Here is a 16,675-nt window from a genome sequence, read left to right as displayed (position 1 = left end):
AAAAACATAAATGAAAGAAACTACAAAAAATATAACTGAATAAATTTATAGTTATTTACGTAAAATACCCAGCTTTATTTGATAAATACAAAAAAAAAAAAACAATAATAACAAAAAGATCAATCAAAAAAATTTTACGATACAAAACAAACAATGTCTAATCATTATAGAATTTTCTGTTTGATTGATTAAAAAAAAGAAATTATTCCAAGAAATTGACTTGTTTCACTTAATAAGTGTATCCTCCGATTAATCTAATTTTTTAAATTATTTTTAGTTTATTTCTGATACAGTATTACATTCACCATTTGAATGCATTAAAAATACACTTATGCTTTTTGTGAAGAACAAGGAAAATAGGATTATAATACATTTCTACATTGAAATGATGAAAATTAAACTCTGAGAAAAATGAGAGGAAAAACACATGACTTCCTTTGGTAGACACCCTTATGAAGAATTCAATAACATTTACTGGAGGGTTTTTAAAGTAAAAAACAGAAACGTCTACATTAGTCAAAAGGTCTGTTGAAACAAACTATAAATAAGGAACGTCTCAATTCAATAGCTTTTTACTTGATGACTTATTGCTTTTTTTTAATTACTAAATGAAGCAGTTATATGCAAAATAACTCTGAATGAAGCGTTTTTAAAAGCAAAAAATTAATAAACTAGTCTAACAGTCCGTGGAAAGGGCTGTTTAATAAGAAGCGACTCGGCCCAATAGTAACAGAAACTCTAAAAAAGGCATTTTGATTACAATACATACACAAAAAGATTTGTCTTTTTGTAATAGTTCTAAATATATCATATTACTTAATTTTAATATTGTCCACCAAAAGCTACGAGCCTAAGAAAATTTGCCTGATTTTTAGAAAAGGGGGGAAATACCTCTAACAGTCAACCGATCTTAATGATTGCTTAATCACATACCATCAAACTATCAAAATTCAGCATAAAATGGACTTTAAAGAATTTGTCATTTTGATCGCTTTTAAAAATGGATCTTACAAAAGAATAAAAAATAAAAATAAAACAACAGGCGTCAAGCATTGTTACTCTTCAACAATTCTTCTAGTTTTGCGGAATTTTCTATAAGATTCAAGTTTACAAAATCTTCTATAAGCTATAGGGTGTGTAACGAATAGCCTTTTAGATAAAAATGTGTTTTCATTTTGTCACACTTGTAGTTTTTTAGAAACATTAAGAGTTTTCTAAAAAGTTTTCAGGAATTAGAAGAAAAAAATTGATTACATACAACGAAAGCAAGGTAACTTTCCTCTTGAAAAGGTCAAACAAAATTGTCTTATAATGTATTTAGTTTAAATCTGAGTTAGGTCTACTATTATAATTATTTTACATGGTAGCATCGCTTGAGCAACGATCTTACCATTCACGACCATAAGCATCCGTGCACATGTAGCTGTACCTAGTTGATGACAACTGAATTGAAATAGCGAGGAATGTGTACTGGGCTAGTATGCCAAGAGAGAGCCCAAAGAAAGAGAGCCAATGTGCCCTTCATTCCCTTTTGGGCTTGTATGGTATGTCTAGCTCAATTGTTGTCACGGCAAGGCTTTATCAGTTGCACCAAAAGGTGAGTTGAATCACACACCCAATAAAGGAAAACTCTCTTGTGGAAGTGTGTAAAGGAGGAGTTTGTTTGAAATTGGCAAATGTTAGTTGGACCATCCAACTGCTACCAGCGAGAGGCCTCTTGGCGATTCTTAGTGCAAGCACAGTGGTTTTGACTGCGCTAGGATTGCAAGATGAATGCTTTCCAATGGATTAGCGTTTCAATAACACTATAAACTGATGGTGGTTCAGAGTGATTTAGTTTTGAGCCACGAGGAATCACTATGATCCAAGCATCTGTTGAGCTAGACGAATCTTGTATATTGTGGAATCCTTGATTCGGCAATGATTTTGGTACCATTAGAGCCTTTGACTATGGGATTGAGGGGGTCTTGAAAGGACGATGGCAAGGTGGCCGTACTCCTAGAGAGAAATCTCAAGGGTTCACTGTGTTTCTAATGTGCCTGATGGTAACGTGAATGTGTTACCTGGTTGATCCTGCCAGTAGCATATGAGTAGAGATGCCCCTATTGACACGATCACTCACCCCTGCTGCCACCTACAACTTTTTTTACATAATTTATGTCTGTTTGTTGTCAGTGAGAATGAAAAAAAGGGAATTTTCTCACATTTATGTCTGTTTTCTTTGATGGTTATGTGTTGGTTGATTTATTTGATGTTTTTCATGGATGTTTTATGGTTTTGTCAGTGAGATTTGAAAAACAGGACCTTTGTCAAATTTATTGTTGTTTTATGGTTTTTGTCATTGAGAATTTTAAAAAAAAGTAATTTTGTCACATTTATGTCTGTTTTTATGGTTTTTGTCAATGAGAATTTGAAAAAACAGGAACTTTCTCACATTTATGTCTGTTTTCTTGGATGTTTTATGGATTTTGTCAGTGAGAATTTGAAAAACAGGAATTTTGTCACTTTCATGGATTATTGAGTCATTAACCAAATCGTTTCCGGGCAAAGTTAATGACATTTCCTTCTTGTTGTTGTTCGAGGCAAAGTTAATGACACTTCCTTCCTGTTGTTGTTCGAGGCAGATGTTATGAGTTTCTGGGAAACAGTATTTGTTGTTGTTGTTCGAGCCAAATGTTATGAGTTTCTGGGAAACAGTTAGATTACATGTTTCCTTCTCAGCCATTCAGAGGTCTTGCTTACATATTAGTGATGGAGGTAGTATAAGGAAAGAATTTTTGCTATAGTTTTATTAGCCTGTGAATAGAATTCAAAGAGAATAGTTTATTTGGATATATATTTGTGTCGATGGCGAGTGGAATGTTTACCCTATTAGAAGTTGATAGTGGAGTTGATGGTAATAATACAAGAGCACCAAACATTGCTGTGAAAATTACGAAAGAATTGCGGCTTTGTCTGGAATGGGATGCAGTATATGCAAGATATGTGATATCCTTGAGCAAATTTAAAATAGAAGATCAATTATGTTTCGCTGCAAAAGTTGATATAGCACATGTGAATCGACTTCAATGCGCTTGAAGTGCATTAGTGAAACATATCGAAGACAATAAACTCTATCGCTAATTGTACATGCTTTTCTGGTTAGAGCTGATGAATCAGGCTCAGTCTAGAGTCAGCAGTCGGAGTGAAAGGACTGAAAAATGAATAAATTTGAGAAAGAGAGAATTAGATCAAATCTAGTGTTTATGGAAAAACATTTGATTTTGGATGATGATTTTCTCGCCATTTGGAATAATCCCCATTGGACTATTGTATGAAACTTTTAAATGTGATTCAAATGCTTATACTCAATTTACTGATATATTAATTGGAACAAGGCGGAATCATATTGTGAATATACTTTTGAAATCATTGCCTATGTAGATGGCTCCTCCTTTGAAAGAGGTAACGTCACAGAGTTACTCCTCTCCCCTTTCCTACACTTTGAATTTATCGAGCGAAGACGATCAGTTTCGTTTTAGCTGTGAGAGAGTTGACAACAGAAACTAAAAATGTTCTATATATATCGGTTCTGCATGTACACTCTTGGCAGTAGGACTCAATGTGAGAATTGTACAATTATTGGTGACTATAGTGAAAAGTGTAAATTATGTAATCCTTGCAAATTACATAGAGGCTATGCGGTACAAATTAAAGGATGTAATTCATGTCATGAGGAGGTGTGTGACTCTCACCCTAGCGGGCACCTATGTTCCAATTGTCATTATGATAAATGTGATCAGTGGGAGAATACTTACCCCGCTATGATTGGAAAGAATCCCAAAAGTGATTTTAGTTCATTTCTACGAGATTGGTATCATCGCGGATTTAAATTATTATTGGAAGAGGAATATTGTCTAAGATTCAACGGTTGGGGTAACAAGACAATCTGGTTTCTGCGTCATCGCTGTGACGACACTGCCTACTATGACTATAAACCTAGTGATTTTTATTTGGCAGTCACAGAATTTGATTCACCACTTGAAAACAATGTATGTGATATTGGTTCAAATAGACAGATTGAAACTCGTGAATTTCATAATATGAATGCAAATGGTATCATTGACTAAACAAAGAGATATGACAAGAGTGAAGCTACACTGTACTGCAAAAACTGTGACCCTGACTTTGTAGTCAATCAAGATCAATATACAGTGAATCCAAATGATTTACCACCATTAGTGGTTCACAAAAGCTGCCTATACACCGATGAAGAAATCCAAAAGTGAAGATTTAAAGACATTGTTGTATATATACATTTTATTAATAAACAAATTCACAAACATTTTTAGAACATTTTATTCTTAGGGCACTGAAATCAATATTAAATACACTTGTAAGTATATTTTCCACTAGAAAGTCGTTCAGACGTGGATTGTCACCATAAATATGGAGAAACTGCTTGTAAGTATAGCCACGAAATCGGAACACAAAATATAGTAGCACAAGGAAGCCACAGCTTTTAGTCGTTAGATCCTGCACCCTCTTTCGATTTTGAATAATAGTTTTCCCACTGCTCTCAATATAGTTGCTGATGTGAGGCGTGTAGAATGTATAGGGTAGACCAAGAAGATCAAAAATCTCAATCGTCTTCATTGTTTGAAAGATGCACAGCCAATGACCCGTCAGTGCAGTCGACGGACTGCTATTAACAATGATTAAAGTATTGTTCGCGATTTAGAATCTTCTAAGTAAGTCCAAGGGCAAGCAATATGAGTTTCAATGGGACATGTCTGGGTCCATGATATGTGCATCGCACATATGAGTGGTTTTCTATTTACCAAGTCATTCAAAGCAGAACCTATTGGGCTGGTTCCTCACGAGTTTTCGTACTTGTCTAGTTAGGTTAGGACCACAATCTCAGCAAATTGGTCGGCGAATGTACAGTCTAAACATAAACTCCCTGTACGATACTATACTCATATCCTGCGTACCAGACAAATCCAAGTCAGTAATACCATGTTTTTTAGCAAACATTTCTTCTGTTATACCATTTTCAAATAGTTGCGAATCATGATCTAGGGTTTGCACGGTCAACTCATACAATGTTCTATAGGATCTAGTAAAATATAGATTGTAGAGTGTGATACCATGTACTTTGCATACAAGAGATGAAATTCCAAACATCTCGAATTTATGTGGACATCCTTTCCATGATCCAATTGCACTGGCGCTCTTTAAAAATGCCAAAGCAAGTTTCGAGGAAATTTCGCCATTGATAAAGGACGAATCGGTGAAGGTGCGCGACACCGTTGCAATATGTCGTCGATGGGTGACTTCATGATTAAAATTCGGTTGTATATTTGTCTCCGTGGTTTTTAGTTTTTCCTATGCCGAAGCGACTGCACTAAAAACCTGTTGTCTTAGTAAATGAAATATAAATATTGTGAGGGACAGACTTAAATAGGGGAATCCAGCACATTCCTTTCTCACTATGAAATTGGAGGGAGCACGCGTCAATTTTATATCCACTTTAACATTGGGTGGCAGCCATTGGGGTATATTAAATATTTCATGATATATTTTTCCAACTAGATATAATTCACTAGTTGTAGCATTTTTAAGTGCATCTGTACTATCAGTATTAGTAATATATTCATATCAATTGGGGGCGCCTCTCAATTCCTTGTATGACTTGGGGCTTTTTGTAACAGAGGCGTTTATCTTCCTTACAGACTTCTATTTTTTTAGATGAGTGCTGATAAGTCGGTATCTGCTTTCCCAGATGGAGATAATCTTCTTTCCTGGACGGCCACCATTCAAGGGCCAAACGACACTGTAAGTTTTTAAAAGCTGTTTGGTGTTTATATATTTCATAAATTTAGTATTTAAAGTGTAGTTAAAACATTCTCGAGTTTCTCTAAGTAATAACGCCTTTCAGGATATTTTGGTTTTCAGCTAATTTTTATGGCATATTAAAGTTAATTTGTATGGTTTCTTTGACATCTGGATCTAAAATCTTTGGTGGAGCTCTGTTTTTTTTTATAGAGTTACAGTCTTTTCTACATAGTTTTGTTGTAATTTTCTGCCAATTTTTCTTCTTTCTAGTTTATTTTGTTGCTTAATGTCATATTTGGACACTTTTGGATAATTCTCAGGTGTGTGCTGGCATGACGATTTCTTTTCTCTTATCATTTTTTTTTCTTTTACTTTATTTGTTAATTCTTTAGTTTCCTTTTCCTGGTTTTTACTTCCATGAAAATATTTTAGGTTACAGGCTCCAAAGTTTAACCATTGTGCCCAAAAACTGGGTTGGATCCTTTCCAGGGCCATTTTGGGTCCTTATTAATCCCTTATAGCTCTTAGAGAGAGCCTTAATATTGCACCTTGGTTATTTCAGCTGTTCATTTTAGAGACAGAGTTTATAAGAATGTGGTTGGAAACTTCTTTCTCGAAATACAAAGAGCAATCTAGAAAATTATAGGGTTCTCATATTTTAGGAGATGGTTTGTCCTTATCATGTTAAAGTGCTTGTCTGTGAAAACGGGGAGGCCGGATAGTCACCGAAATTGTTTCCAAAGAACCACTTCCTTGAAATTTATCCCAACCAATCGATGGGGGAAATCAGTCAATCCAGCTAAATGAATCCCACTCAGTGGTAGCGAGTGAACTTTTAAAACCAATATATTATGAATATTTAATTGCGTCTTCAGCCGAGTGATTCCTTTTTAACAAAAGATTACCGAGATAAGTTACATTCTTAAAAGAAAAATGGCTTTTATTGAAAACACAAAAAAGTTCCCCTCCTCCGCTCCTTAGATTTTGAAGAACAAATTTCCTCACCCTTATCACGCCTAAAAGCCGTATCTGATATTTCAACACTTCTGATATAATTGTAAAAAAAAAAATGTGTGCTAAGCTACTCTCGAAGTTAGGATTGCCAGGCCAGTATATACTCAATAATGCTTTGATCCTCCTTATCTACGTCGGCCTGCTGATAATTTATTTGAGAATAGCCTAGCAAAAGGTTTTGTCAATTATTTCAGAGGTTTGAAAATGGGCCTTTAGGTTAAACGTGACCTATATCCTGTGTAAATTAGACAACAGGCTTCAAGCTAATGTAAAACATATTGCAGGTATACGAAGGACTTTCTTATAAGTTATCCCTGTCATTCCCGGATGGATACCCTTATTCAGCGCCAGTAGTAAAATTCTCAACTCCCTGCTTCCATCCAAATGTTGATACCAATGGAAATATTTGCCTGGATATATTGAAGGAGAAGTGGTCAGCCTTATATGATGTCAAAAGTGTCCTAATTTCTATTCAGAGTCTATTGGCAGGTATTACTTGCCCTTTTGTCTTCGTTTTTACGTAACTATAGGGCACACAGGCAGGGCCAGCATGCGGCCTTCTAGCCTTGGGACTGCGGCTCACTAAACGTTTTCGAAAAGGCAAAACAATACAATACATCCCGAAAAGTTTTCACACTTATTTAAGCTTTAAAATTAAAACACATAAAGAGATATACATATTTAATGTTATAAAATATGGATAAATACAGCACAAATAGAAATATACATTATGCAAATTACAGTGAAGAATGCAGAATTAAAACAAACAGTACTTACTAAAATATTTACTGTTGATGCCCCCCTACCCCTACAACCTCCAAGAGACGAGAATACTATTTGTGCTTTTACTGAAGACTAAGTAGATTGCTTAAAAGGAGAGCTCTGCTCAGGCCATGAATTTTTCTTCACATTTCAAAAAAAATAATTTTAAAAGAGGAAAATATGGACAAAAGAAGAGCCTTGTTTCTTCAAACCAAATTAGTAGAATGTTTTTGTTTTTTTGTTGTAATTAAAGCAGAAATGACATTTTTACCTCAAGGAATGTTTGAGGGGCGACAAGCTTTCTTTTATTTTCTGCAACTTCTGCTCGTTTCAAGTATGAATTTATTATAATTATTTTACTCCATAAACTGCTTTACATATTACCAACCTCTTTTTATGAAAGTTTTATCAATCTATGTAGATTGCCATTTAGTTGGAAGGAATCGATTTAAAATAAAGAAATCGCTGAAGAAAATTAGGGCCGCGTTAAAGTAGTAAACCTAAAGTGGCTGCCACTAGATTATTTGTTTTGAGAAAATTTGTTTTTTGTGAAGTTTGACAAGTTTGAGAAGTAATTCTTATTATTAAAAATGTACATGCCAAGATATGTTTAGTTTTCAATAAAGCATGCATGCCTTTCAATCCTTTTGGGGGTTTTAAGTGGGACAATGCTACATTTTTTTTAGTTTAACTTATTATGTTATTTAACTTATGCTCTTTTACAGCTGTGAATCTGTTCGCTAGTTTAGTGGATCCACTCATATTTAAATTTCAGTTCTGTCCATTTATTCATGTAGCTTTTGGATGTTCGAATAATAGTAATTTCGGCAAGTAAACCATGCTAATTATTGAAGATAAAGTTAATCAATTGAAGATGCATGGTAGTAGTGAGTTCAATTAAGCAAACTGAATAGCTCTAATCTTGCTAATCCTTGAATCAGATACAAAAGAGCATAAGTACTGTAAATACTTCTTATATTTTAATCCATCTTGATTTCCTCCTGAAGTTGCTTAAAACATCGTCAGTATTCACCTTGAGACTGCAATTGATAGACATGGGTGCAAGACCATTCAACCTGCCCTCTGCTGTCTGATTTTGGAGGTATTTTTTATGCTACTTTAGCACGCTAAATGAAAGCTCTGCAGAAATCGTGATAACAGGGGGAATACAATCAAGAGTTAATGTATAGTTGAACAAAAGCAGTTGTCGCACGCACCAAGAGTTTCAGAAACTATATTGAAATGATGAGACTTGCCTATAGACCTACATTTGCCTTGCCAGACAGTTAGCGCAGCAAGGAGGCTAGTCTCAGAGAAATGGGACTGCTTGTATCTTTGCAGTTTGTCACAACCTTGGCTAATACAGCACTAACAATAAAGCGAGGGAACATATGTCGGATTTGAAATGCTGTAGCTCAGTGGTTAAGAAATCTCATATCGAGTTCTTCACATAGCTGGTCGAGGTATGGGGAAAAGACAAAGCCTTTTAAAAAAAAAGAGAAATGTCTGAAAAAGAGAATCACCAACGTTGGCTTCTTGGTATTGAGGCGGGTGTCCCAACACTTTCAGCTGTCTGGACTGCTTTTCCATAAAAAGAAGGAAACTCTGTTTTCCCTAGCTCTTTTAATATAGGCTTGCATAGATCGATATGCTCACAGTAGGTAAGTGGATGTTATTTTTTCTTGTGCAGTGAAACGGGAGTTGAAAGCTGAACTAGGTAATGTCTGCTACTAAGGAGTTGATTTTCGCCGCTAGACCTTAATCGGACTGGCTGTTCACAAATCTCCAGTACTTCAACAACAGCAGGGTAGTGCTGCAGAAAAGTGGCAACACCATAATGCCTTTCAACCCACCATGTGTCACAGAAGCTTAGGAACTTTTCCTATTTTGTATACAGCAGAACAGAAACTAATGATTCTGTTCGTTTGGGCGATTAGGAAAAAAACAATGACTTCTGGCAAGTATCCATATTATAGCATTTGAATTAAGTCTAGTCTGGAGCCCTTTACCAGGGTCAGGTTTAAATAATGTGAAACACAGCCCATGTAAACGGCAAGTGCATAATACTTTCATATCCCTGCTTGAGCGCCCTCGTACAGAAAGGAAATGCTACTACCTCCATCAATGCCAATTCCAACTAACTTGTTCATGTCCGTTCGAAACTATAAGCAGAGTCTAATAATCTACTTTGCATGACCTATGCCGATCAAGTCATTCGCGGTGTCGAAACGCAAAAAAAATACTTCTTTTTGATGATCGTCATAGAAACGGACGACAAGAACAAGCTGTTCAAAGTTACATCATTCATTTTATCAGTCAATATAAAAAAAAGTACTTCGCTATTTTCGCTCTATTCAAAATTGCGGCCCGAATGACAATGCCTACACTAACGACGGTATCATTCTGCGCTTTTAGCGGATGATACGAAATGCTCCCACAATTTTGTATTGCCGCAATTCGTCATCAATCGACATAACCCTCTGAATACCCATGCATGTTCAACAATTTTTGCTAGGAGATCCTTTTTTTTCGCGAAGACCCCACAGCTAGTCCTAGTCCATGAAAACCCACAGCTAGGCTAGTCCATGAAAACGACAAAAAGAATAGCCTGAAATGTTGGTCTTCACATTTCTCAGTTTGTAATCCTTTCTTCGCAATCTTGCAAAATCAATTACTAGTCAATTGGAATGCTTTTTGATCTTGTATTTTGATGCGAATGCCAAGCAAGGTGATTATAGGTGCAGTGACTGAGGTGTCTTCTGAATGTTGGTCTGGTCTTCATTTCATCCTATCTTTCCCAAGAAATTAAAAATACCCCCCCCCCTTTCTATGTGTTTTAAATTTGAGGAAATAAGACCAAATAAACGATCAATGTGTTCATTTCCTAAAATAAAATGAATCTCACAATTCTCTTTATTTACCTTAAAATAAATTAAAGACCCTCTGTAAAAAAAAATATACTCCGCTGTGCTGTGTAACCTCCCTGATAGAGTTACGGATTTATGACCGTCGCTTTATTACTACAAAAAGCTCTAAGAATTTCATAGCTTTTCTGAGGTATTAAAAGAAGTTAGTGCATTACTACGGCTTGAATTTACAAGCAAACTATCCTAGTAGAATTTAAAGTGAAATAAGGTATTTAAACTGTTGTTGAGGTTTTCATCTTGGCCAACATAGTTGATAATAATTGTCAACACCCAATTGAAAACTGATCTGGACGATTAGCGCCTATACAATACTATTATTGGGCTAATCTGTTTTATTCTTAATGTTCAATCTTTCTTGGGTATTTAAAAGACATGAAAAAAGGAAAATAGTGTATAGAGCTGCGAAAAAAAGGCCATTCAATAATAATCCCTTTGACTGTAATGGTTTTGCCAAGAATGAGATTAGCTAAGTGCCTTCTACCCTTGCCTCAACAACTGGAACTACTACTACTACTAACAACTCACCGCAGCACCAAGCCGCCTGAGGTCAACACAGCTACACACGCTCCTCCTCCACCCCAATCTATTCAAAGACTCCCTTTTTACACCCGCCCACGAAGTTCCCATTTCCTTTAAATCTTTCTTTATGACGTCCTCCCACCCCAGACGGGGACGACCGGCTTTCCGTTTAGCCCTAGACGGTTGGCCTAAAAGGACAATCTTCGGCAATCTGTCATCCTTCATCCGCACAACGTGCCCTAGCCACCTCAACCTTTCTTTCGTTATAGCCCTAGAGAGCGGTATTGAACCACATTTTTCGTGTAGCCTATTGTTTGAAATACAGTCAGTCAGCCGGGTACCCAGAACAATCCTTAAAGCAAATTCTCTGGAAAACATCTAGCAAATCTTCATCCGCTTTTTGGAGCGTCCATGCTTCAGAGCCATATTTGACCACTGTCATCACTGTAGCTTCTAATATTCTAATCTTGGTTTGCAGACTTATCTTCCTATTCTTCCAGACATTTTTTTAACTGTGAAAATACACCCTGAGCCTTGGCTATTCAATATTTAACATTTTCACTGCTCCCACCATCTTTACTAATAATACTACTAAGTTAAGTGAAGCTTCCCACCTGATCAATCTTTTCATTACCCAGCATCCGCTTTTCATCTTCACTTATTCCTAGCCTTAGTGACTTAGTGTTCCTAACATTAATTTTCAAACCCATTCTAGCACCCTGAACTCGCAAAATCTCTAAAGTTTCATTCATTTTGCTCACACTTTCATCTAGGATGCTTAAATCATCAGCATAATCCAAGTTCAGGAGACTTTTTCCTCCCCATTTGATTCCGTGGTCTCCCATTGCCTTTCCTGTGCTCCTTAAAACAAAGTCCATTAAAATAATCCATACAAAGGGGGATAGAACACAACCCTGCTTAACTCCTGATTTGATTCAAAACCAGCTGCTAACCCCATTTCCTACCTTAACCGCAGCAGTGTTATGCTCGTACATAGCACTAATCACTTGAATGTATTTGTCTGGTATACCATACAAGGATAAAACCTTTACTAAAGCTAATCTATCAACAAAATAGAACGCTTGCTCATATTCTATAAAACTGAGGACTGAAGGTGTTAGAAAGCTCGGGTAATTTTCAGTTATCAGCTTAAGTGCGGACAGTCCGTCAACACTGTCTTCGTACTTTCTAAAACTACAATATTCTTCTCTTAAAGTTTTGTCTGAGGTATCTCTCAGTCTAAAATGCATTATGTTACTAAGTAATTTAATACCTACAGAGAAAGACTAATGCCTCGATAATTACCACAGTCACTTTTATCACCTTTCTTATAAAGTGGCTTAATTAAGGTTTCCTAAAATCGTTAGGTACTTCACTTTTTTCAAAAATAATATTCATAATCTTCAGTAACTTATTTCTAACCTCAGAGCCAACATATTTAAGAAACTCATTTACCACACTATCAGCACCTGGAGGCTTATTATTCTTTAACCCTTTTAGTACTGTTGCTAATTCCTCCTCACAAAACAAATCTTCCTTCACATCCTAGGTTTTAAACTTTTTCATTTTCCTCTATGTTTTTTTCTGCAACTCTATCTCGGTTAAGCAAATTCTCAAAATGTTCGGCCCATCTCTCTTTAGTTTCTTCCTTATCGCTAATTGCGACCCCATTCCTATCTTTAACTGGACCAAGTCCGGATTGACTACTCCCTCTCAATTTGTTAGCGTGCCAGTACAATATTTTATTATTATGCCGTCTAGCTGCATCTTCCAGATCCTCGGCAATTTTATCCATGGCCTCCACTTCACACCTCCTTAGTTCATATTCTAATGCTTTCTCCACTTTCTTTACATTTCTTTTGTTTTCATACGATCTATCTCTCAGATAATTCTTGTACAAGTCCTTTTTCCTTTCTATTAAACATAAATCTTTTTCACTAATATTCTTAGCTGCAGTTCTAGCTTTCTTCCCTAATACACCTTTAGCAACTTCACAAATTATTTTTCTAAAATTATTTTCAACCATCTTCCAGATTATCAAATTTTAAACTCTCAGGTTTAGTATTCAACTGTTCCTGGAAAGTTTCTCTCAAATTCTCATCCTGGAGTCTACCAACATCATAACTTCCCGGGAGGTAGTTACCCTTCCGATATTTTAGCTTTAAATTAACCCTTGACACTACTAGATGGTGATCTTTACTTTTAACATCAATAACAGCACTCCAAGGTTTGCTGTCTTACCATCACGTGATTACCATGTTAACTTATGAGCCATTTTATGACCAAACACCGTATTGGTTATAACTAGATTGTTATACCTACAAAATTGCAAAAGTCTGTATCCATTACTGTTTTCTTTTCTTACACCAAATTTACCTAGGCAGGGATACCATCTATCCCTATTTCTACCAACCTTGGCGTTAAAATCTCCCAGTAATAACATCATATTTCTACCCGGGACCCTGTCTATTTGCTCCTGTAACTATAAGTAAAATTCATCTGAGTCACTAGTATCTCCGTCAGTCAGTTCTACAGGGGCGTATACTACTATAACTGATACCGTGAACTTTCTAGTCATAAAATGAGCAATTAGTATTCTATTATTAATACCTTCCCAGCCTAAACAAAACTTAGCAGCTTCCTTATTCATCATGAGCCCTACTCCCTGTCTATGTACCCCATCCTTCCTACCTGAGTAAACAAATTCTATATCACCTAATTTCATGCTTCCCACCCCTTGGATATGAGTTTCTAAAATTCTTAATAAATCCAGTTCGAATCGTCTGAATTCGTCAGTCAAAATGTCGATACGGTAGTCATTTTTTAATGTCGTAACATTCCAAGTTCCAATTTTCATGTTCTTTAAATCATTGAAATTATTTTCGCCTCAAGAAAAGTAATGATCCCGGATACCAGTGCAGGACGGGAATCACATATCTTCTCAAGTCTACACCGAAGTGCTTAAGCCGGCTTAGAACCGGACAGCAAGAAGTCCCTGGGACCTCCATGAATGGAGGCTTTGTGCAATCCTGGGCCCATCTTGGTCACAACATGATTTTCAGCACTTGGCGATGCTCTTCTATCAACAAAAGTCGAAATCCTGCACACACAATCTCAAGCCTATTACCTCCGACTCATTATATATTCATGCCTACAAATATTATGCTACTACGGGGAGGCAACCCATAATAGATAAATTAGTTAGGAAGAGGTTTTTCAGCCCAAAGACGCCCATCAAAACATACCAAGCCCAGAAGAATTGTCCATTAGTCAGAATCCCGTGTGAATGCTGTGTCGTTTACTAGGCTATAATTTCTTCGAGGGGAGCCACTCCTCAAGTAGGAATAGAGTTGACCGCAAGGTCCCCAGTCTTGCAGGTACCCCGAAAAGGTCGAGACAGCCCTTTGCAGAGGCCGTTTTCCATAGACCTGTATCTTACGCTAGGCCGCAGTTGTCCTCCTATAGAGGATCCTCCCGCGATGGTGTTCTGCATCACCATGCAATTTAACCCATTACTGGGAGAAGGTTTGCAACTCCTGGGACTTGTGGACAAACCAGTGGGTCCTTTTGAGTGAGTAGAGAGGACCCTAGTACTCGTGACTACACCATGTGGTTTATGGTTTTCTCAGTGAGAATGGAAAAACAGGAATTTTCTCACTTTGAAAAACATGAATTTTGTCACATTTATGGTTGTTTTCATGGATGGATATGTGTGTTGTTCGATTTATTTGATGTTTTTCTCGGATGTCAACATCAAATTATGGATGTTTTATGGTTTTTGTCAGTGAGAATTTGAAAACTAGGAACTATGTCACATATATGGATGTCAACAGCAATTCATGTCTGTTATATGGTTTTCTCAGTGAGAATGAAAAAACAGGAATTTTCTCACTTGGATTTACATAATCGCTAGGGGAAATTATTGATTCACGGGGGGGAATTAAGAAACAAACATGGCTTCTTTGATCTTTAGGTGAACCTAGCCTGTAAACTTGATTTACATAATCTCTAGGGGGAATTATTGATTCACGAGTGGGAGAATTAAGAAACATTATGCTTTATTTAATCTTTAGGCCTGAGGGATTTATTTATTATTGTTGTTTTGGACAAGTGCATGCTAGGGGTGAATGTCAAGGTGTCCTGGAATAGGAAACTGTTAGATCACATGTATCCTTCTCCGCCAATCAGAGAGTCGGATACATCCTCCCTCTCAGCCAATCAGAGACGTGCTTACATATGATTTCCCCGTTACATAACAATTCACCCTTGAGATTTCGTATATAATGGACATGCAATTTGATTAAATTATCAGAAAGTTCCAGAACACAATGGATAGAACACAAGAAATTATAGATGAACTTGAAGTCTTGGCAGCAACAATTAGCAATGTAAGTTCTGTTTTCATTTTTATTTTCAAAATAAAATTGTTTTCCGTGGTTACCCTCTACTATATTCGGGTAACCCCCCCCCCGAGACAAACGCCACTATATGATGTTCATACTCGATAAACGGTGTAAACTACGCTCTTTTTTAGTTACGTAACCCTCCTCCTTACGTACCCCTCTGTTTACGTCCAGAATTATGTTGTCGATATATTCCGTATCTTATCTAAAAGCAACTGTCAACTTTCTATCATTCCCTTAATATACAGTCCACTCTGGCTTTGACTTATAGATTTCTTGCAACGATTTAAATAGCTGATAATTACTTACACCCCTTTAAAGTACATCTGGCTTTGGTAAATATACAAGAATTTGGATAGCGGCTTAACCAAAGGCTTTTCCAATCGAATTAAAAAAAACAGTTTCGCGTGAAAAGAGACATTATTTCTAATTAGCCTTGTGTGGTTAAAGGATTTGCGTAAGTCTATCGGTTTTGTGAGCATGGAAATGATTTATTCCCAAAATTACTGACTAGCAATATTTTTTTGACATTGGCGACAGGGGGGGGGTTTGACAATGCCTCAAGTCTAACACCTCCATTGTAAGGTGAAAACAAACTATTTCTTCGCGTGAAAATTAAGGGGGGTGAGTTTAAGAAAAAGATACATTGCTTTATTATGCGTAAATTGAATAGCATTTTTACCATATCGGTCGGGGGAGGGCGGGGGTATTTTCCCATGTCTTTTCTCAGGGATATTTTCCGTGGGGGTTATTTTCCGTGGGCTGTTTTTTCTGGGTGTGTGATAAATACCAGCTATCGTAAAAGGATATGGAAAGATAAAAAATACCATTAATACTTTAAATGCATCAAACAAGGCGTGCACAATGCAGATTAAAACCAGAAAAGAACAGAAACGCCTAAAAATAAGAAATTAGCCCGATTTATACAGGCCGGCTTTTGAAGGGCTCAGTGAGCCGTAATTCTCAGATTCAAAAAAGGATGCAATTAGTATATTTCACGAAATTTTTTACGTTGTGCTTTCTTAGTGATAAATGCTTTGTCTAAACAAAATTGTAGTTACTAACTTTCTTTCTGTAAAAAAGGGGGCAAATTATTTAAATACTAATTTTTTCTCTTCTTTTTAAGGCAAATTGTGAAGAATGTCCATCGCCTCCACCCGCCAAGAAAGCGAAGGTTAATAATGCGGGCCCTGCGAAGGCTACTTTCCGGCAATATGGTAGCTGGCCGAAGCC

General features: G+C 36.5%; 1 protein-coding gene across 1 annotated transcript in view; it reads left to right on the top strand.

The window, feature by feature from the left end:
• Positions 1 to 1,480: 1,480 nt before the first annotated feature.
• Positions 1,481 to 16,675, top strand: part of vih (ubiquitin conjugating enzyme vih) — a 37,513-nt gene continuing 22,318 nt past the window's right edge. The window contains exons 1-3 of the mRNA XM_089097617.1: positions 1,481 to 1,597; positions 5,731 to 5,817; positions 7,116 to 7,320. Of these exons, the coding sequence (XP_088953743.1) occupies positions 1,481 to 1,597; positions 5,731 to 5,817; positions 7,116 to 7,320 (409 nt within the window). The remainder of the gene's footprint in view (positions 1,598 to 5,730; positions 5,818 to 7,115; positions 7,321 to 16,675) is intronic.

This window comes from Artemia sp. Qi Xiang Cuo, chromosome 12 (genome assembly GCF_049724085.1).
Source record: "Artemia sp. Qi Xiang Cuo chromosome 12, ASM4972408v1, whole genome shotgun sequence".
In the NCBI taxonomy this organism is placed as follows: domain Eukaryota; kingdom Metazoa; phylum Arthropoda; class Branchiopoda; order Anostraca; family Artemiidae; genus Artemia; species Artemia sp. Qi Xiang Cuo.
This window is presented reverse-complemented; position numbering and strand designations above follow the sequence as displayed.